The sequence below is a fragment of the Pelophylax lessonae genome, assembly GCF_965119305.1.
Source record: "Pelophylax lessonae genome assembly, chromosome: 3".
NCBI classification, from domain to species: domain Eukaryota; kingdom Metazoa; phylum Chordata; class Amphibia; order Anura; family Ranidae; genus Pelophylax; species Pelophylax lessonae.
The window spans coordinates 369,585,998-369,607,030 of record NC_138770.1 but is presented as its reverse complement, the minus strand read 5'-3'; the positions used below and the strand labels follow the sequence as shown (position 1 = coordinate 369,607,030).

Here is a 21,033-nt window from a genome sequence, read left to right as displayed (position 1 = left end):
GCCTAAAAATCTTTTTGTAGTATTTTTTTTGTTGCTTCCGCATCGCCGGGTAAAAGGTCATTGCCTGATCGGCTCGGTCGACACCTCCCATCGTGTGATTGTAGTCGATCACGACTTGCGGCTTCTGCATATCTGTTCCATGTTTTGTGCGGACCATGGCAGTGGTGGTGTTGTGTACGGTGCTCATGAGACACACGTCCTTTTTGTCTCGCCACCGCATTGCCATAATTTTACCCTTTTGAAAGGCAACCATCTCTCCTTTTTTTAGCTTTTTCTTGCTAAACATTGATGGCATGTCCCGCCGGTTTGGCCTAACAGTACCATACCCATCTGTTTTGTTTCGGAGCAAAACTTCAAAAAGTTCCGGAGAGGTATAAAAGTTATCTGTTGTCACGCAATATCCCTGGTTCAAAAGGGGGTCCAGCAGTGAAAGGACAGAGGATGTGGCCATCCCATAGCAGCTGTACTTGGGATTGAATTTTGTACCTTTCCCGGTGTAAATTACAGCATTCCATATATATCCTGTGGACGACTCACAGAGCATGTAAAATTTGATCCCGAACCGCGCTCTTTTGGACGCAATATATTGGATCCATCTCAGGCGTCCCTTGTAGGCCATGAGACTTTCGTCCACACAAACATCCCTGTCTGGCACATAGGTCTGCTGGAAGTTGGTGACAATCATTTGGCTCACCTCCCAGATTTTCTTGAGTTTGGGCGCAGGATGCGTGGCCTCATCAAACTCCTCGTTGTTTGCAAAATGCAAATTTTTCATAATCAGAGAAAATCGGTACTCGGACATCACTGTGCCAAAAAATGGAGTGGCCAGCATCTTATTCGTGGTCCAATACCATTTTTGGAGCGGTTTGCCCACCACCCCCTGAAGGATGATGAGTCCTAAAAACTTCCAGATGTCCCCTCTACTGACTGGTTCCCATTTTCTGGAACGGGAAAATTAGGCGCGCAGCGTAGCGGACTGCTGCTCATGGTAGCGGTTGGTTTCAGCTACTATTTTTAGAATTGCCTCCTCCGTTAGAAATAACTTGAGGTACGCCAGGGGGTTGTCACTCTCCACGTCAACCTTCATCCCCGGAGATCCAGTGAAACGGAATCTCGGGGGCGCTGCCTGGTCCGCATCGCTGTCTAAAGGGCACCAAGTGCACAGATCACCTAGGTCAGGTGCGGGATCATCGGCGTCACTTTCTCGATCAGTGTCGGTGTCAGAGTCAGATGACAGATCTCCGCACGACTCACTGTCGCTCTGTTCTGCGAACAGCTCCGTGTCGCTGCCGCTGTCGCAGTCGCTCATCTCATCCAAAAGCGCATATGCGGGACAGCGCTTTTTTGATGCCATTTTCAGATTATTTTATTTCACGCAAACGACAATGGCAAGGGGGCACTGAGAGGGCACTGTGACTTTTACCAAAGTGATACAGTGTAATCCTCTCAGATTACACTGTATCACCTCCTTTTTATATGTTAGTGTTTGGTGTAACTTTGATTTTTACTCCCAGTTCCGCTCCCATGCAGCATTGCTGCTGCAGGGAACGGAACCAGGAAGTCCTCCTACCGACAGACGAGCGGCGGAGATCTCGCTGGCGGTCACAGCAATGAGAGCTCATCGCTGGATCGCCAGGATAAGGTAAGACACTCCGCTGCGCTGTCTGCATAGCTCTGCCCATTCACCCCGAGCGTGACTCGGGGATACCGATAGTAGCAGGAAATTCCTACCCCGAGTCACGCTCGGGGATACTGCTAGCGTGGTTAAAGTCATCTAAGCTGCTTCAAGCCGGCCATACATGGATTGAAATTTGGCTGGTTCCGCAGGGATCAGCCAAATTTTTATCCAGTACTGTATTGGAAGGGTGTTTGTACAGACATCAATCTACCAATTGGCTCATGTACAACCACTCTGTTGGAAAATTTCTGCTGTAGCCGGCAGTGCTAATTAGTGTATTCTAACAATGGGGAAGTCTCTCCCTTGTCAGAATACAACCACATTAGGAGGATTCCCCAATCTACATCCAGTGTTTGGATTGTAGAATCACTGGTTGGAAAAAAAATAAAAAAATTAGTCATCTATGAGCTGTCTAAGTCGTCAAGTAGTTTGCTGTGTAGGAGGCAGCAAACACTTTGCACATAGTTCCCCCCTAGCCTTGGGGTGCCAAAAATTCCATCAGACTGGGCATCAGTGCTTTGCATGGCAGATGGCCAAACGATTATTCTCCCTATGCCACAAGGGTACAGGCTCTGAGCCTGGTGTGTCAGGCTTCTGGCTTTAGGGGGTAAAAAGGTTGCATATCATTTAAAGTGATTCTAAAGGAAAGAATAAATTAAAAAAAAAGAAAAAACCAACATGTTATACTTACCTGCTCTGTGCAATGTTTATGAACATAGCAGTTCCGATGCTCTTCTTTTTGAGTCAGTCCTGGTTCCTCCCCTCTGCTGAGTGCCCCCAATAGCAAACCTCTTGCTATGGGGTCATTTGAGCAGACTCTCTCCCTGTCCATTCACACACAGTCTGTGGCTCGGTCCCGCCCCCTGGTCTCTCCTTACTGGCTGTAATTGACAGCAGCAGGAGCCAATGGCTCCCGCTGCTGTGGCAGTCAATGAGGAGAGATTCCAATGCACTATTCCAAACACACACATTCCTGTAGAGATGGCTGTATATAAAAGTGGGTTCTGAAGTGACCACAGGCTGAAACCGTGAATAGTCAGAGTAACATATATCACCAGCACACCATGGAACTATTCAGTGATCACATCATTAAAGCAAATAGCAAATTTTTGAAGCCACACAGGACCCCTTCATCAGGCATGTGACCACACAAGCCTGATGAAGGGGTCCTGCGTGGTTCCAAAATGTTGCTATTTGCTGTAATGATGTGATCGCTGAAAAAGCTTTGGATCCATGTTAGAGATCCATGATGTGCTGGTAACATCTCCTATTTCAATGAGGAGGCAGAGACCCGGGAGAGCTACTGCTCTTATGCAGATCGCTGGATGGAGATGGGGCTCAGGTAAGTATAAGGGGGAAGGGGAAGGGGGAGCTGCAAGTTTTTTTACCTTAATGCATATGCATTAAGGTTAAAAAAAAACCTTATACTTTAGAACCACTTTCAATTGAAAAATGGAAAAAAAATTACCCTCTAAGTACCAAAAATGAATTAAAACCATTGAAGGACAGAGGTTGGTAATTCTGTTTGTAAATATGTCCATAATTTCACCTATTTCTTCTTTTCACAAGTACATTTATTGCAATAACCAGATTCTCTGCACTTTACATAAATGGCAATTTGTGTGTGCATTTTCAGTTTTTCCTATATAAAGTAAAAACCTACGCTTTATATTTGCAGCCATGTATATAAAAAGAATCACGATCTTACAAAACTTCGAAGAAATAAAAATGACCAGCTGCTCAGAGTGAACGATCATGACTTCTCTATGAGACCTGCATTTGGAGGTAAGATCTAAAGTATATCATATATATATATATATATATATATATATATATATATATATATATATATATATATACAGTATATACATAATGATCATAAATTAAAGAAGGGCGGTAAGTGGAAAATACTGTAAATGGTCATAAAAAGTAAAATAATATCACAGTATGAACAAATCTGTCTTTCTCTATAAAGTGCATAAATACTGTAAGTCATGCATACCAATATTTGGAGTAGTGTTAAGCCGGACACACATGTCACGATTCAGTTGTACAATCTCTGTACAAACTATTTTAGATTTGTCAAGATTTATCAACTATGAATTATGAGATCCAACCAATGCAATCTTTTCCGTTTATATCCAATAAGGTAGACCCTTCACAATATGTAGATTAATACAATCAGACAGCAACATGGAATTGAGAAAAGTCATGAAAAAAGATGGGTTGTGTCTTTCCTTTATCTTGGGAAAGTGTGTTTTTAAAGTGGATGTAAATTGTCACAAATAACAATTGCCGTGATAATGTGCCCAAACCCCTATTATTGTGTACAACAAAATACTAAGAGAAAGATGGGGCTTTGAATGGGCAATTGGAGAGAGGATGATGACAATTATCACACCATATAATTAATTAAAATTGCTCTCTTTATTGAACAGACATATATATATAATAAAAGACAAAAAACAAAATATACTATAACTACATAGAAAGACTGGATAAAAGAAAAAGGCATATATAGAAATATATTCCCATGGGGAATGCTGATACAGTGTATCTCATTAGATGTTCCGGTCTCTAGATAGCACGGTCTAGGGTCCCCAGCAAGACGCGTTTCGCAACAGGGCTTTCTCAGGGCCAGAGAGACCAAGGCAGACCGATATTTCCAGCTGCGATAGAGACCTTGGCAGACACATGCGTTGAGGGGCAGATCAGTGCAGGCAGATATATGCAAGAGGTTATATGCAATAGAATAACTGCAAATATGTAGATTCTGGTGGGAGAATTCACAGTCAGTATCCTCTCAGAACCCCAAGATTACAGGCACCAGATACTGTCCTCGTCTAATATTACATCAACGTAAATGGGGTCTCTGTTAAAACCACTATATACATGAGGCAGATGCTTCACAGAGTACACTTTATATATCCATATGTATTGGCCATATCATAGACCTTGCCATCAAAGTGAGGGACTCCTTACATCCATCTTTGTCACAGAGGCTTATCTCCCCCAGAATCTACATATTTGCAGTTATGCTATTCAATAAAGAGGGCAATTTTAATTAATTATATGGTGTGATAATTGTGATCATCCTCTCTCCAATTGCCCATACAAAGGCCCATCTTTCTCTTAGTATTTTGTTGGATGTAAATTGTATTATTAGTTATTTAAACCAATGTAATAATCTTCATCATCAAAGAAGTGAGGTGATGAAATGACACTGATGTATAATGTTTCTACCACCACTCACAAGAAAATGTTGAGGACCATGAGGGGTGTAATGCTGACAGCAGTATGCATTTCACTTATGGCAGCTGAAAAATGTTGCCGTTTCAAATTTGTTCAAAAATAACAACAGATCAATTTATCTTCTTTTATGTATGAGTTGATCATCTTCTTTATCTTCACTGTTTGCTTATGGTGCTTCTGTTTTTAGCAAAGGCAGAACAGGTTAAAATAGTTCAGGGTTCTCTTCCAATTCTCAACAATTTATGGTCCAAGCAAAAACTCCCAGTCTTCGGAATGGTATGATGCAAGTCTTAGAAGAACAGTGTAATATATAATAAGTAGGAGACAAACATTGGAATCCAACAGTTGTCATTGGTGGTGGTTGTAATTTTCAGTGCATATCTAATAGTGAAAAAGGCTAAGGTCGAAAAAAAAGCAGCTGATGGCAAAAGTTCTGTTATTCCACCTATACAACTAGCTGTGTATGCTGTTTGGTCATTTGGGGAGAATTTGCAGTCAGCCAACCAGATCAACAAAAGAAATGGGAGCTTTTACTTAAAATGAAAATTTAGAAATACTTTGCTTGTTTTACTTGGAAAAAAGTTTATAAATATAGCCAAGGTTGAAATAAAGATTTGGGAAATTAATTATTTATTACAATACAAGATTTGGTAAAAAGTCAACAGGGCAATATTTCACTATTACTAAAGTTAGGGTTACTATACAGAAAGAGTGGTTAACATGCACCTGTGCTCAGGCTATGCACATTAAACTCTTTCTATATACCTGAATCATGCCATCCCTGGCTGCTTGTAATGTGACGTAATTATTTATTAAACTGATTGCAAACTATTAGTGAATCAATAATAATCAGCGCAAGCTGAAAACAAAAGAATCACTCAAAATTCTTGTGCACAAGGCTGCAAACAATCAGTGCCAAACACCTGTGAAAACGTAAAGATAATAATATTGCTGCGCCAAGTCTTTCATTGGAGATAAATAAATAAATATGTTTTGTGTCCAAAATATTATCACAATAACTCAAAATCAGTCTATCAACTGTGATACTAAAGTGATAAATCGATATCTGAGCCGTGATTGTAAAATCAATAATAATAATAATAGTCCCAATCCTCAGTGAAAATAGTGACTGAAACAAAAATCTTAATCCACAAACGTGATCAAAAGTGCTGCATGCTTCACTCCAGGTGCTCCTAGTGACTAGTGACAGATTAGCAGCTCACCTTAGGAACAGACTCCTGAGAGTCAATACACACTCTGGAATAATCACTGCAGTCTGGATTGCCTTCCCATCACCGCCTCCTGATAGTCCATCCAGGTTTAAATGGCATCGGTATGGAAAAATAAAAGCAAGATCTAGTGCTCTCTGATTTTAAGGCTATTTATTAATCATTCATGATAAAATCGCACTTACATTTCAAAGCACTTTAGTAGTGCGGACTTATCATAGCATCAAACGCTGCCTGTGATCTCCAGGAATCGACGTGATGAGGTGCAGGCTCCTCCCCCGTACGCGTTGCGTTATAGACTTAGACATAGACATAGAGGATTGGCTCCACCCCGCTGACGAAGTCTATGACGCAACGCGTACGGGGGAGGAGCTTGCACGTCATCACGTGCCCCATCAGTGTCACCCCATCAGTGCCTCCTCATCAGTGCCTGTCAGTGTGGCCTCCTCAGTGCTCATCAGTGCAGGAAAAAACGTATCTATTTAAAAAATTATATAACATAAACAAAAAAACGCTTTTTTTTCAAACTTTTCGTTCTTTTTTTTATTTGTTTAGCAAAAAAGAAAAAACCTTGCGGTGATCAAATACCACCAAAAGAAAGCTCTATAAAGCTTTATTTTTTCTTGGGACTAATAGGCTGCAACAGTCAAACATTTGGCTTACAGCTGCAGTAAAGTCCCATTGACTTCAGTTAGTGAGTTTGGTAGGCGGTTCATTTGCAAGGAATCTATGGTATGTGTACAACCCCTCTGACTGTAGTACAGAAGCAAGGCAAAGAATATAAAGGGAGGTGTATAGGGAGAAGTGAATGGGACACATGCTGTCTACATAGGTGCTTACTTCAAAGAAGCAAGCAGATTTTTTTAGTAGGAACCTTCCAGGTTCTCTGCAGCAGTCCCAGGAGCCTGTTCAATTTTGGCCCAGTGGATCCACTTAGAGCAGCAATACTACAGATTTTTTAATAGGGACAGCTATGAAATGAACCCCCATCATCCTGCTCATTTTTACTTTAGAGAAAATGTAATTATTATAGTAGTACGATGACCAGTTTATTTATACTTGTTGCCATATTGCTGTTGGTGATTCATAAGCAGGCAGGGAGTATTTATGCATATTCTATACATACACTGCTCAAAAAAATTAAAGGAACACTTTGAAAACACATCAGATCTCAATGGGGAATAATATCATGCTGGATAACTGTTCTGGTATGGACTGGGTAATGGGTTAGGAACAAAAGGATACCACATCATTTGATGGAAATGATAAATATCAACCTAAAGAGGGCTGAATTCAAAGACACCCTGAAAATCAAAGTGAAAAAATGATGCAGCAGGCTAGTCCATTTTGCTGAAATTTCATTGCAGCAACTCAAAATGGTACTCAGTAGTTTGTATGGCCCCCACGTGCTTGCATTCATGCCTGATAACATCAGGGCATGCTCCAAATGAGACGACGAGAGGTATCTTGGGATATTTCATCCCAGATCTGGACAAGGGCATCACTGAGCTTCTGAACAGATTGAGGTGCAACTGGGCGGTGTCGTATGGACCAAAACATAATGTCCCAGAGGGGTTCTATTGGATTTTGGTCAGGCGAGTGTGGGGGCCATTCAATGGTATCAATTCCTTAATCCTCCAGGAACTGGTAGCATACTCTCGCCACACGAGACTGGGCATTGTCGTGCACCAGGAGGAACCCAGGACCCACTGCATCAGCCTAGGGTCTGACAATGGGTCCAAGAATTTCATCCCGATAGATGTCTGTGCGTCCCTCCATGAATATGCCTCCCCAGACCATCACTGACTCACCACCAAACAGGTCATGCTGATTGATGTTACAGGCAGCATAACGCTCTCCATGGCTTCTCCAGACCCTTTCACGTCTGTCACATGTGCTCAGGGTGAACCTACTCTCATCTGTGAAAAGCACGGGGCACCAGTGGCAGATCTGCCAATTCTGGTGTTCAATGGCAAATGCCAATCGAGCTCCATGGTCCCAGGCAGTGAGCACAGGGCCCACTAGAGGTCGTCAGGCCTTCAGGCTACCCTTGTGAAGTCTGTTTCTGATTGTTTGGTCAAAGACAGTCACACCAGTGGCCTGCTGGAGGTCATTTTGTAAGGCTCTGGCAGTGCTCATACTTTTCCTCCTTGCACAAAGGAGAAGATACTGGTCCTGCTGATGGGTTAAGGACCTTCTACAGCCCTGTCCAGCTCTCCTAGAGTAACTGCCTGTCTCTTGGAATCTTCTCTATGCTCCTGAGACTGTGCTGGGAGACACAGCAAACCTTCTGGTAATGGCACATATTGATGTTCCATCCTGGAGGAGTTGGACTGCCTGTGCCACCGCTATAGGGTTCAGGTATCGCCTCATGCTTTCAGTAGTGACACTGACTGTAGCCAAATGCAAAACTAGTGCAAAACAGTCAGAAAAGATGAGTAGGGAAAAGAAATGTCAGTGCCCTCCACCTGTAAAACCATTCCTGTTTTGGAGGTTGTCTCATTGTTGCCCATCTAGTGCACTTTTTGTTAATTTCATTAACACTAAAGCAGCTGAAACTGATTCTCAACCCCCTCTGCTACATAACTGATCAGATCAATATCCCAGGAGTTCAATCGACTTGATGCTATATTCTGATTATTCTGATTAGCATATTGAGCAGTGTTAGAAATGCATCTAGCATACGTTTGAGCTGCTGATGCTGGCAATTCTGACAATGATGTAAGAGTTCCATTGGGTGACAATCATGCAACTAGGGTCTTTGAAGCTTCTTGTTTATAGGATGACACTGACCACCAGAAAAATTGGGCATAGACACTGAACATCACTGTAAGGAGGGCACAGACACTGATTGCAAATGTATGGGGGCAAAGACTTCAAACACTCCAGGTATATTTTCTATCATTGCCACCAACATTTTTCCTCCCACTGACAGCTGATACCTTTTTTTTCCCCTCCTCTTGATCACCAACGCCAGGCATTCTTCCTCCCCTGGCCACTGATCCCAGACATTTTACCTTCCGCAACCCTCAGTGATGGGCATTTTTTTTTTTTCCCCACTGACAACCAATGCCAAAACATTTTTCCTCCTGTTGGCCACAGGTGCTGGCCTTCTTTTCCACTTGCTGACCAGCCATATAGGGGGCACCTTAATATACACAGCTGCACTCCACACATTGAAAAAAAGTGCTGCACATCCATCAAACCAAAGACTTTGGGGGAGATTTACTAAAACTGGTGAACACAGAATCTGGTGTAGCTGTGCATAGTAACCAATCAGCTTCTAACCTCAGCTTGCTCAATTAAGTTTTAACAACAAAACGTAGAAGCTGATTGGTTACTATGCACAGCTGCACCCGTATCTGTGTGCTCCGGTTTTGGGAAATATCCCCCTAGTGTTTTATGTGTCAACAGTTGCTGGTCGCTAAGCAGTTTCAGATTGTTTTAATGAAGTTCTTTAGGGTAGTTTCAGACAAAGTGACGAAGTGTTGGTTCTTTGTGAATATTATGGTTTTTTTCTTTTCTAAGGACAATCCTTTAGGTTTATGTGTGTCTGTGAAACTCTAACTAGTGGTCTAGTAAGGTGGATGCTGTGGGTAGAAGAATTGCAGTAAATTTGTGCAGTGTGTACTGTGAGTAGGCTTATACTTTGTTAACCACTTTACCACCGGAGGATTTTCCTGCTAAAAGACCAGGGGGTTTTTTGCGATTTTTTTCTGTGTGACTTTAACGGACAATTGCGCGGTCGTGCAACGCTGTACCTAAACCAATTTCACATCCTTTTTTTCCCACAAACAGAGCTTTCTTTTGGTGGTATTTGATCACCTGTGCGATTTTTTGATCACGCGCTATAAACAAAAAAAGAGCGTAATTTTTGCAAAAATAACAATATTTTTCACTTTTTTTATATGAAATTCCCCCCCAAAAAAATGTAAAAATCTAAATTTTTTAACATTTTCGGCCAATTTGTTTTACGCTACCTATGTTTGGTAATAAAAATCGCAAAAAGCGTATTTTGATTGGTTTGCGCAAAAGTTATCGCGTTTACTAACAAAGGGAAAGATTTTTGTAATTTTTGGTGTTTTTTTTTTTTAACGAGTAATGGCGGCGATCTGCGATTTTTTTTGCGGTACTGCGACATTGCGGCGGACAGATCGGACCCTTGACTGACATTTTTGACACTTTTGGGGGTACCAGTGACATTACTGCAGTAATCAGTGCTATATATATGCACTGTTACTGCAAAAATGACACTGGCAGGGAAGGGGTTAACTTTATTGGACAGGGAGGGGTTAAGTGTGTCCTAGGGGCATGCTTCTAACTGTAGTGGGACATTCCTATTGGTGTAAAAAAAAAGATCAACGGTTCTACATAGTAGAACCGTCTGATCTTCATTTTTACACAGGGAGAACTGGCAGGCGGCTTGTTTACATAAGCCGCTCTGTCTTTCTCCCGCTGTACCGGCGATCGTAGTGTGACCGGCGGACATCGGGTGAGCGTGAACGAGCCGAGGCGGGCGCGCGCCTCGGCGGGTGCGCGCTCGCCCGCTATTGGCTCTAGAAGGAGTGACACGCGAGCGACGAAGACCTACGTCACTCTGCCTGGCCGGGGCCGACTGCCGCAGTAAATATACTGTGCGCAGTCGGCAAGTGGTTAAACTGTGTTCCCTTAGGCTACTCCAAATATCAGCACAAGTTAGCTATACCCTCTCTTTGCTATTTTTTCTCCTTTCTGGGTTCCAGGTGCTGGGGTTAGGGTTATGTTTGTGAGAACCTTGCTGGTCACACAGTGATAAAAGCATATTTTGTGGGTACAGAAAGACTTGTGTCTTGTATACAGTAAGTTGCTATGGTTTTTATTTTCCCATACTATTTTAAGTCTTTCCCACTGCATATAGTCTACACCCATCATTTTTAATGGCTCTCTACGTGATCCACATCATCGGTTTCCTCAGGGTGCCCAAGGTCTGTCACAAGCCTAGATACGTTCCTTTTATGCGTAATTCAAAATTACCTGTATATTTAATAAGAAAACCGGTAAAACTGAAGACTAGTGTATTCACTGACCAAAGACCATTGTATACCATGTCTGATAAAGCCTCACTCACACACTCCGAAATTTAGGGAAGAAGTTTCAGCATACAATAATATATCAAAGGGAAGCAGACAAATGTGCAAATACTCTGGGTGAACCCAGCTATAACTGTTTACAAGATATTACATGAAACATAGAGGGTCTTTGAGTAGACTGACATAGGGGCATGTTTATTATAAAGCAGTGAATGTGATATTTGCCAAACTGTCACTGAAAGTGAATCTTCCTGTTGAACATGTTTTAATATACATTAAATGATTCCCCACCAGTGATTGTTTGGTGAATGTCAGATTCTCTGCTTTGTAATATGCCCCTAAAATGTCACTAAACCCACAACAGTAAAATCAGTCTGTATATGCAGTAAAGCATGCTTGTTATACTCAATGTGGAACCTAAGGGGTTCATCCTCTTCATTGTGTAAAAAAAGGCTGTTTTATCCTGTCTCCTCTGATCCTCACCTTCTTCCAGTGCTTCAACTCATCTCCAGATATTACAGAGGGTAGGGGACAGGCTGCACATGCTCAGTGTCTTGTGTATTGGTAGAGAGTTTTATTTTCTTAGGAGAGCGCATGTGATCAGCACAGGGCCAATCAGCATTGTCCAGACAGAGAGTCAGGGGTCCTGCAGTCTTATAGAACAGTGGTAGCAGTATGAAAACTCCTCCTACAAGCTTTAACAAGACACTGATAGAAGTCACAAGACTGCTACTGTTTTACTGCTGATGAGCAAAGGCATTTAGCGGTTTATATTTACTAGATGCATTTCCATGTTCCGTGTACTGTGGGAGACCAGATACAGCAAATGTAGGGTCCTAGATTTTGTAAAACTTTAATGTTTTCTGGATTGTATTAGCCTTTTTTTTTTTCAATATACAGTATCCTTTTAGAAATGTACTGTATTTAATTAAATACAAGGATAGGTGGAAACTTTTAATGTATAACTTTTACACTGCAGGCTTTTGAGAATATATATATTTTTACTTTATTATATATATCTATATATATATAGATATGAAAACTAGAAGGAGGGTTGGCGCATAGAGGTGGTGTGTGTTTAACTAGACTCCCCAGGATGAGAAAACAGTCAATGGGGGATAACAATTAAAAATGTATTGAAGTTACCAGATAAAAAAGAACCAACAACCGTTCATCAAGTCCTGGGCATCACATGAAGGCGTTGTGGGGGTCCCAAGCGGTTAGATGGAATTCAGATAGCCGCATAGCCGGATCCTTTGGGGACAAGGAGTAGACCCTGATGGAAAGGAGGAGCAGGGCTGGAAGGAAACCCGGCGTGTGTGTCGGCGGTAACACACTATCGCCGGACCTCGCATCACTTCCGGGAATCGCATCACTCCAACGTCAATCAGCCACGCCAGGAGCAGAGCAGGGACTGGCGTGGAACGCAAGCTTCTCGTTGCCGTGACTACATGTTTCGCGCGCATGCGCTTTGTCAAGTCATGGCAGACGGTAACCAGAAGCTATTTAAAACCAGAGCAAAGGGCGGGAAGTGGGAAGAGAAGAAAAAGAACACCATGGAAATGGTAGAAACAAGAATTTAAAAAGGAAAAGGGTACCCCACAACTTCCTCATGGACCAGGGAGTCACACATAACCAGAAATAAATTAATAATATATTAATGAAAAACCATGGACTAAAATACATAGAATAAAAAATATAAAAGAGAATAATATTTAGTGCAATAAATCAATTCAATGCAATTGGTGTTTCATGAAAAATAACTACTTAATATATAGTAAAATAATTGGTAAAAAAAAAAAAAAAAAAAACGGAACAAAAAAACTTTACACAGCATTATGTACCTCCAAGTCCTCATTCAAACCATTAGGTGTCAAAGAACCAAACTTGTAGATCCAAAAGACCTTCCTCCGGCTCGTTGAGCGTTCCTTTGGGTATCATTTCGATTGCCATTACCTCTAGACACCCAATGTTTTTGTTATGTTTTTGTTATGTGCCTTGAGGAAATGACGAGGAACACTGTGTTTGTCACAGTCCTTCTGTATAAACCTTTGGTGCATAGAGGTAAGAAATTTCTTATAGTTAGTTACCAGGTTTGCATACATCTCAGGAGGGATTTTGGTCCACTCTTCTTTACAGATCTTCTCTAAATCCTTAAGGTTTCTTTGCTGTCACTTGGCAACTCAAAGTTTCAGCTCCCTCTATAAATTTTCTAAATAAATAAGGTCTGACTATGCCACTGGAGGAAGAAAAATGCTGACTATGACACTTATTAAAAATGTATGGAGGGAGCTGAACCTTCGAGTTGCCAAGTGACAGCCAAGAAAGGATTTAGAGACGATCTGTAAAGAAGAGTGGACCAAAATTCCTCCTGAGATGTGTGCAAACCTGGTCACCAACTACAAGAAATGTCTCACCTCTGTGCTTGCCAACAAGGGTTTCTCCACCAAGTACTAAGTGATGTTTTGCTTGGGGATCAAATACTTATTTTATTCACTGAACTGCAACTCAAATAATAACATTTGTATCATGTGTTTTTTTTGGATTTTGGTTGATATTCTGTCTCTATAATCTAAAATACACCTATGATAAAAATTATAGACCCTTCATTTATTTGTAAGTGGGCAAACTTACAAAATCTGCAGGGGATTAAATAATTATTCTCCCCACTGTATATACTGTATGCAGTAGAAAGCTGCAGTCTGTATTCCTGCTCATTTAAGTACATCCTAAAAGTCTGCAGGATCAGGGTATAGCGTACAGCAGTGGAGGAGATATTGTTACACATCACGCCTGAGGATAAGCATGTAAAATGATCAGAAATAAGGCTATGTCAGTATTCACAAGACAGCACGTAACTGCTGAGACAGGTCATTACGCCGACATCCATGGCCTAGAGCATCATAAGTCCCGCTCTTGTGTCCAGAAGTGCTATGCATGCTATTTATATAGCATAATAATCAGTTCTGCATTTCAGCAAATAGGATACAGCAGGGACTGTGGTTTTGTGTAAAGTTTAATAAGAAGTGCTTAGTGTTATTGTTATATACAGGGAAAATAATGGTAACAATACATATGTGCCCAGAAAGCCGAGTAATACAACACTGTAATCATTAATAAAGTACATCAATAATTGTATTTTTTAATTGCAAGCTGCATAAGTACATGAAAATGACCTGGTATCAGTCTCTTGCTGTCCCTGTACAGCAGAGCTCATGGGAAGGAAGAAATAGCAAAGGAGCCAATCAGGTGTGCTGCAGTGCAAGAGAGACAAGGTCTTTAGTGTTCTGCTTTACTGTCTACTCAGAGTTTGGGGGTGGGGAGGGGGATCTGTAAGTAAAATAGAAACTACAGCAGGAAATGCTGGAGAAAATCATTGGCAGCTAAAAAAAAAAGGTTTCACATTGGCATTTATTCTGTATATTTAACAGACTTGAGTTCCACTTAAAGTTAAAGATTGATGCATATTATATGATTGCTACGTACGTTTTTTTTTTTTTTTTTTTTTACAAATTTTATTAATTTTCAATTCAGTGTAAACAAACAAATACATAAGTACTTCACATATTTCAATAATAATCTTTTCCCTCTGTATTCCAAAACCTAAACCCGTAAACCCTCCCTCCCCCTTGCTTTTACCCCTCTTTTCCTTTATTGTGTCTCTTATCCTACATCTCCATTTTTATTTACTATACTCTTCAGTCTTCGCCCCCCCTATTCTACCCATGTTTCTTATATGATCTTTTTCTCCATTTATTTGATAAACTTTCTGCTTGTGGTCTCTACTGCCCAGCAGTGTTGGGGTAGTTACTCAAAAAATGTAATTAGTTACTAGTTACTAGTTACTTCTGTAAATTGTAATGAGATTACTTTACTAGTTACTGCATTTGAAAAGTAACTTCACTACTTATTACTTTACTTTCCTCTTTCTTAATTGACCGTGTAGAAGAAGATACAAGACACTCTTTCTGCATAGAGTTTATTGTATAAACACAGGCTTTTGGGAAACATGAGAACAAAACCTGAAAAAACTGAATAAAACATAAAGTGCAACAAAAAGTCATAAACTTCATCCCTCTCTATTCTTCGAAATAACGATTGTATCGCACGGCTTGGGTAACGCAGGAAAGCGTGTTCCTATAGTCTAGTAAAGTAGTGTAGTTACCTCCTATAGCCTAGTAAAGTAGTGTAATTACCAATATTAGTATTGTAACTAGTTACTTTACTTAGTTACCAAAAAAAGTAATGTAGTTACTGTAATTAGTTACTTTGTAACTAGTTACCCCCAACACTGCTGCCCAGGTAGTCCATATTGTAAATACATTTGGTTCTATTGCACCAATCTCTAAGGGTGGGGCTTTCTGTATCTAACCATTTTTTTGGTGTTGCCCACTTTGCTGCATTTATCAAGTTTGGAACAATCGTGTTTCTATACTGCTTTTGAGGTTTATTTGTTTTGTGGAATAAGCACGTCCATGGATCATCCATGATACTCATTCCTGTAATTTCCCTAATAAGCTGTTGTACCTTCAACCGATATTCATGGATCTTAGGGCAGTCCCACAACATATGAAACATTGTGCCCTGCATGTTACAAGAACCCCTCCAACATAGTTTTGATTTCTCTGGCTGGTATTTATGCGCTTTTACCAATGTACCATCTCGATAGGTATTTGTAGTTCATTTCAATGGTGTTTACATCTATTGCAGAACAATGTAGGGCTCTCATTATAGTATTCACTTCGTGTTCTTTTAAACGTGATCCTATCTCTTTTTCCCAGATTTCCATGAATGGAGGTTTCCTCAGACCCACCATCTCAGTAAACATCATGTATATCTGAGATATACTATGTTTTATTTTTGTTAGTGGGTTACAAAGTTTTTCCACAAGATTCAGATCTGATAGGTTGAGGCAGGGATCTCACAAAATGTTTTAACTGAAGATATCTCCATTCGTTCAATATCACATTTTCGACCCCCAGTGTTGAGTTTGTGATATGACCTAATCTTTCCACTATGTATTATATCTTTTAACTGCGTGTTCTTTCAATTACCAAATTGTTTCTCATTTCCTGGTGCAAAATATTTTGTATTTTATATTTTTATATAAGCCCTTTAATGTTCTATAGTCATTGTCCTAGAGTAGACTATGGTCACACAGATGCATAGAGTATACAGTACAACAGCACATTTAAGCATGTTCTCCAAGTGTGAGCACTGAGACAATGACCAGTCCAGTATCTTTGGGTTTTTAGATTTATTTGAGAACTTGGATGGGAGAAGGGATGAGTGGGATACTCCTCTGGCTCAACTATGCACAATTTGCTGGGGACAACTTAAAAATGCCTCTTGGCGTTGACTGATGCTGGCTTGATGCCGGTCAATGTCTGTTAACACTGGTTAATGCTGGCCTGCTGCCTGTTAACACTGAACTGACTTCTGATCACCTCCTTGTGACTCAAAGTCCTTTTGAAGTTCCCTTTGACACTTCCTTGCTGAGGTAGCTACTTTATCACTGCTGCACTGCTGAACACTGGTACGCTTCAGGGCCCGCACTGGGGCCCTCTCTCACACACATCTTCAGGGCTTAGACACTGGCACCCCCTTTATTAAGCCTTCTCGACTGGTTAGCTGGCTCCCAGATCCCTCTGACCTTCTGGAGTCGTCCCCTATCCCAGGTAGACCCCTGGGCAGTTTTCAGTACTCACGACGTAGTTATTTTTCATGAAACACCAATTGCAGGAGGAGAGACAGCCGTCACCCTCCTCCTGGGACTCTGCTTCCCACCAAAGACGCTCTGTCATGTGCCCCCCTCAGACTTATACCCCATCCCAGGATTCATTGTGGCAGATTCTGCCTTCTGGGATAGATACAAGCCCTGGTGTGCTATTGGTCAGGTTTCCTCCACAGTACTGTGTATATATATATATATATATATAGCACCCTTCTAGGTAGGTGCTAGGAGAGAGTATAGTTTTTGGGTCTTTCTACTTACCAGGAAGATTGTCAGGTAAATTTTGAGTGCTCTCTGCCTACCAGGGAGCAGGATCTATTGATATGGTCTGCTCATGGGGCAGCTCAGCTTGTCTAAATGTTTCACACTGGTCCAATAGGGAGGCATATTGGACAGTGGGAGGAAACCTGACAAGTGAGGGCACAGGCACTGTTATAGCCCTGGCAATTAGCAGGGGGGGGGGGGTCTTCGGCTGGAGAACAGGGTCCCGGAGGGAGAGGACGGCTGGACTCTTTATTGAGGGATATGTACAAAAAACCCCAGCAACTGTCTGCAGGTAATCAGAGGGAGGTCTAAGAAGTCCCCTACGGGGACAGTGTTATACTGTATGTATATATATATATATATATATATATATATATATATATATATATATATATATATTATTTATATTTATTATTGTTTTGGCCAGCTGTGTTCCATTTGATTCCCTCCCTCTTCTCCAAGCCCATTAACCTCCCTGGCGGTAATCCCGAGCGTGACTCGGGGTGGATTTTTTAGTCCAGGATTGGTATCCCCGAGTCACGCTCGGGGTGGATGTGCAGAGAGCGCAGCGGTGTCTCTTACCTTCTCCTGGCGATCCAGCGATGATCTCTCATTGCTGTGACCGCCAACCGAGAGTCCCGCCGCTCGTCCGTCGGTGTGATGACTTCCTAGTTCCGTTCCCTGCAGCAGCAATGCTGCATGGGAGCGGAACTAGGGAGGGAAATTCAAAATGTTGCACAAAACACAAACACATAACACACTTTATATTATATATATATATATATATATATATATATATATATATACATATATATGCATATATATATATATATATATATACACATATATATATGTGTATATGTGTATATATGTATATATATATATATATATATATGCACATACACACACATATATATATATACCTATATACACACATATATATATATATATAAAATTATATTATTGATTCGATTATAATTCATGCGTTATATATTACATAATTATATATGTATATATATATATGTGTGTGTATATATATATATATACACACACACATATATATATATATATATAATATATAACGCATGAATTATAATCTAATCAATAATATAATTTTATTATATATATTATATATATTCTATAATAAAATTATATTATTGATTCGATTATAATTCATGCGTTTGTGTTTCAAATTTATCACATCTGGGATGTCTACTAGACTCTTGTTTTTGTCAGGTTTAAGTCAGTAATTACTAAGAATTGTAGGCCTATAATACATAACGCCAAATTTCCATGAAAAAAATTGTACCCCTTTTGGTATATAATTCCTGACATAATCATACCGCCAGGGAGGTTAACCAGCTAAACACAATGGGGGGGGGGGGGGGGTTAATGCATCTTGATTCACCTCCCTTTTCGATCTAAGACACAGGCTAGAGGAGGGATGACACAGCCTGTGACTGGCAGAAACCCCCTCACACCATGTTATTGCCACAAATTAATAAAGATTTAATTTCAAATATATACTGTATTTTCTGGCGTATAAGACTACTTTTGAACCTCCCAAAAATGGGAGGTCGCCTTATACGCTGAGTATAATATCTCCAAGGTAACCTAAGTATAAGTATTACTGGTATATCATGTATTAGGGGGGTCGTCTTATACGCCCAGTCGTCTTATACGCCGGAAAATACGGTATTTGTATGCCAATTTAAAACAGTTTATTGATAGTATTTATTTTTACTCTGTATTCCAAAGGCTGTTTTTTTTTTATTTTGAACATGTGACCAGCAGCAGAGGACTAGAAGCTCCTCCTGCCTATGTTTCCCTGCAGACAGGCTGGGAAAGAGCTGGGTCATGTGGCAGCTGTATATCGATTCGGAAAAAGGTACTTCGATTTTTTTAAATAAAATAATTACAGTCCCATCATCCACATACAGAAAAGAAGGGACAATGTTAATTAAACAATGTGTGTTTAGTATTACTTTAACACTAGAATCTCAAATCATTTATATGATTTAAATATATAGAGCTTTATGTCTTCCAGGGCAGGATGTATGATGTTTGAAAATGATGGAAAGATTGATAAACTCTGCTTCTTTGTACTTGCTCACATCCTCAGAAGTAAAATGGGTGGGAACTGAAAAAAGAGACTACAGGTGCATACACCAACAAAACTTCCCCCCCCCCTTTTTTCCCCCTTTTACCACTTCGCTATATATATATATATATATATATATATATATATACATATATATAATGACACACACTTAAACCTTTTCTTGAGATCCTGACACAATCTCTTTTACTAATTTATTGAGCCCTACAAATATGATTCTTTTCTATTCGAGAACAGCCCTTATCTCTTCCATGTACGGGGCCTATGTCTTACTTTTGATTATATGTAGGGATGGCAGTTAGATGGGTCTAGTAATTGTTCTATGAATTTTTAACCTGTGTTATAATGTGTGTTTCCTTTCATGTGCATGTGATATATGATGTTGTACTTTCCTGTAAAACTCCAATAAAAATGTATTGAACCAAAAAAGAAAGAGAAAAAAAGGGAAAACGTCTATCGATTGTGTATATGAATTGTGAATTTATCCACCTACCTTCTCCATTGTGGTCCTTTTTTAAATTGATTTACCATTACTTTTGTGGTTAATGGGTATTAAAAGATCAGTTCACCAATGAATTCTGTTATTTGGAAAATTATACAGAAATGTTTATATTATTAAAACAATATGCATTGATAAAGCCTAAAGGTTGTCCTGTGCTTGGATTGTGATATTTTGCTGTTGGGTGAAATAGCAAAGTTGTGTTTTGGGCGGCGTAAGCACTGGGATGTCTTTATAGGACCAATAGCCATGGTATTAACCATGCCCCTCTGACAAAGTCTCAGAAAAAGGAAGAAATTATTTAAGTTAAGGCATGGCAAGTAAAGTTCCCCTTACTGCATGAACATATTGCTACTATGGATACCCCTTGTATCAGGATATTTTGAGCTGAACCATTGATGTTTGCAACTAGTAGATACAAGCACATTGGCTGGTAATCAAATTAAAATGACCACACCTACAGTATAAATATGAGATTTAACTGGATGGACTGGTAAGAACATTCCATGTATTATTGTAACCAATCAACATGACTATTTTCTGCATTTAATAATCAAGGAACAGTGAGGGAACGGGATAGGAGTCAAATTCAGAGACTGTGGAAGTTTTATGTAAGGCAGCACACCTCGGGAAAATAGTCTGTACATGACAGTGTGACGGGAACTCTAAAGGGCTGCTTAAACTTTTACTTCATATAAGAGGAATTTTGTGCATGTTTGATATGTCTATCTTGGATGCACACAATATTTATAGTTAAGCTCCTTGCATGGGGAAACTGGCCTATGAATGATGGTTTGGTGGTACAATAGCAGACTAGGTGGGCTTTTATTGTACATAGGAGTCATTTTTTTATGTTAGAACTGGCTATCTTGGATGTCCATAACATCTACAGTATATTCAGCTTTGCTTAAAGACACTAGATTCACAAGGGCTTCTTAGCATATTCAGCAATTCTCTCTCATGCCTGGTGCTCTTTGAAAGATTAAAAAACATCCTATATAGGGATAAAAACAATTCAACCATTTGGATTAAATGTTCTGGAAAAGAAATTTGTCTTAAAGAAGAATATTAGCCAGATTACTGACTTGGATGTTTTGTGTGAAACTGGATGCTGAAATCTTGCTGTGCACAGTGTTATTCTTTGTGGGTTATAGTACAATAATACTGACAAAAAAAAAATAAGATTTAC

At 40.1% G+C, this 21,033-nt stretch overlaps 1 protein-coding gene across 1 annotated transcript in view; it reads left to right on the top strand.

Annotated features, from left to right (window-relative positions):
- LOC309551550 (gamma-aminobutyric acid receptor subunit rho-2-like) overlaps positions 1 to 21,033 on the top strand; it is a 107,570-nt gene that overhangs the window by 26,566 nt on the left and 59,971 nt on the right. The window contains exon 2 of the mRNA XM_082252174.1: positions 3,357 to 3,463. Within this exon, the coding sequence (XP_082108300.1) occupies positions 3,357 to 3,463 (107 nt within the window). The remainder of the gene's footprint in view (positions 1 to 3,356; positions 3,464 to 21,033) is intronic.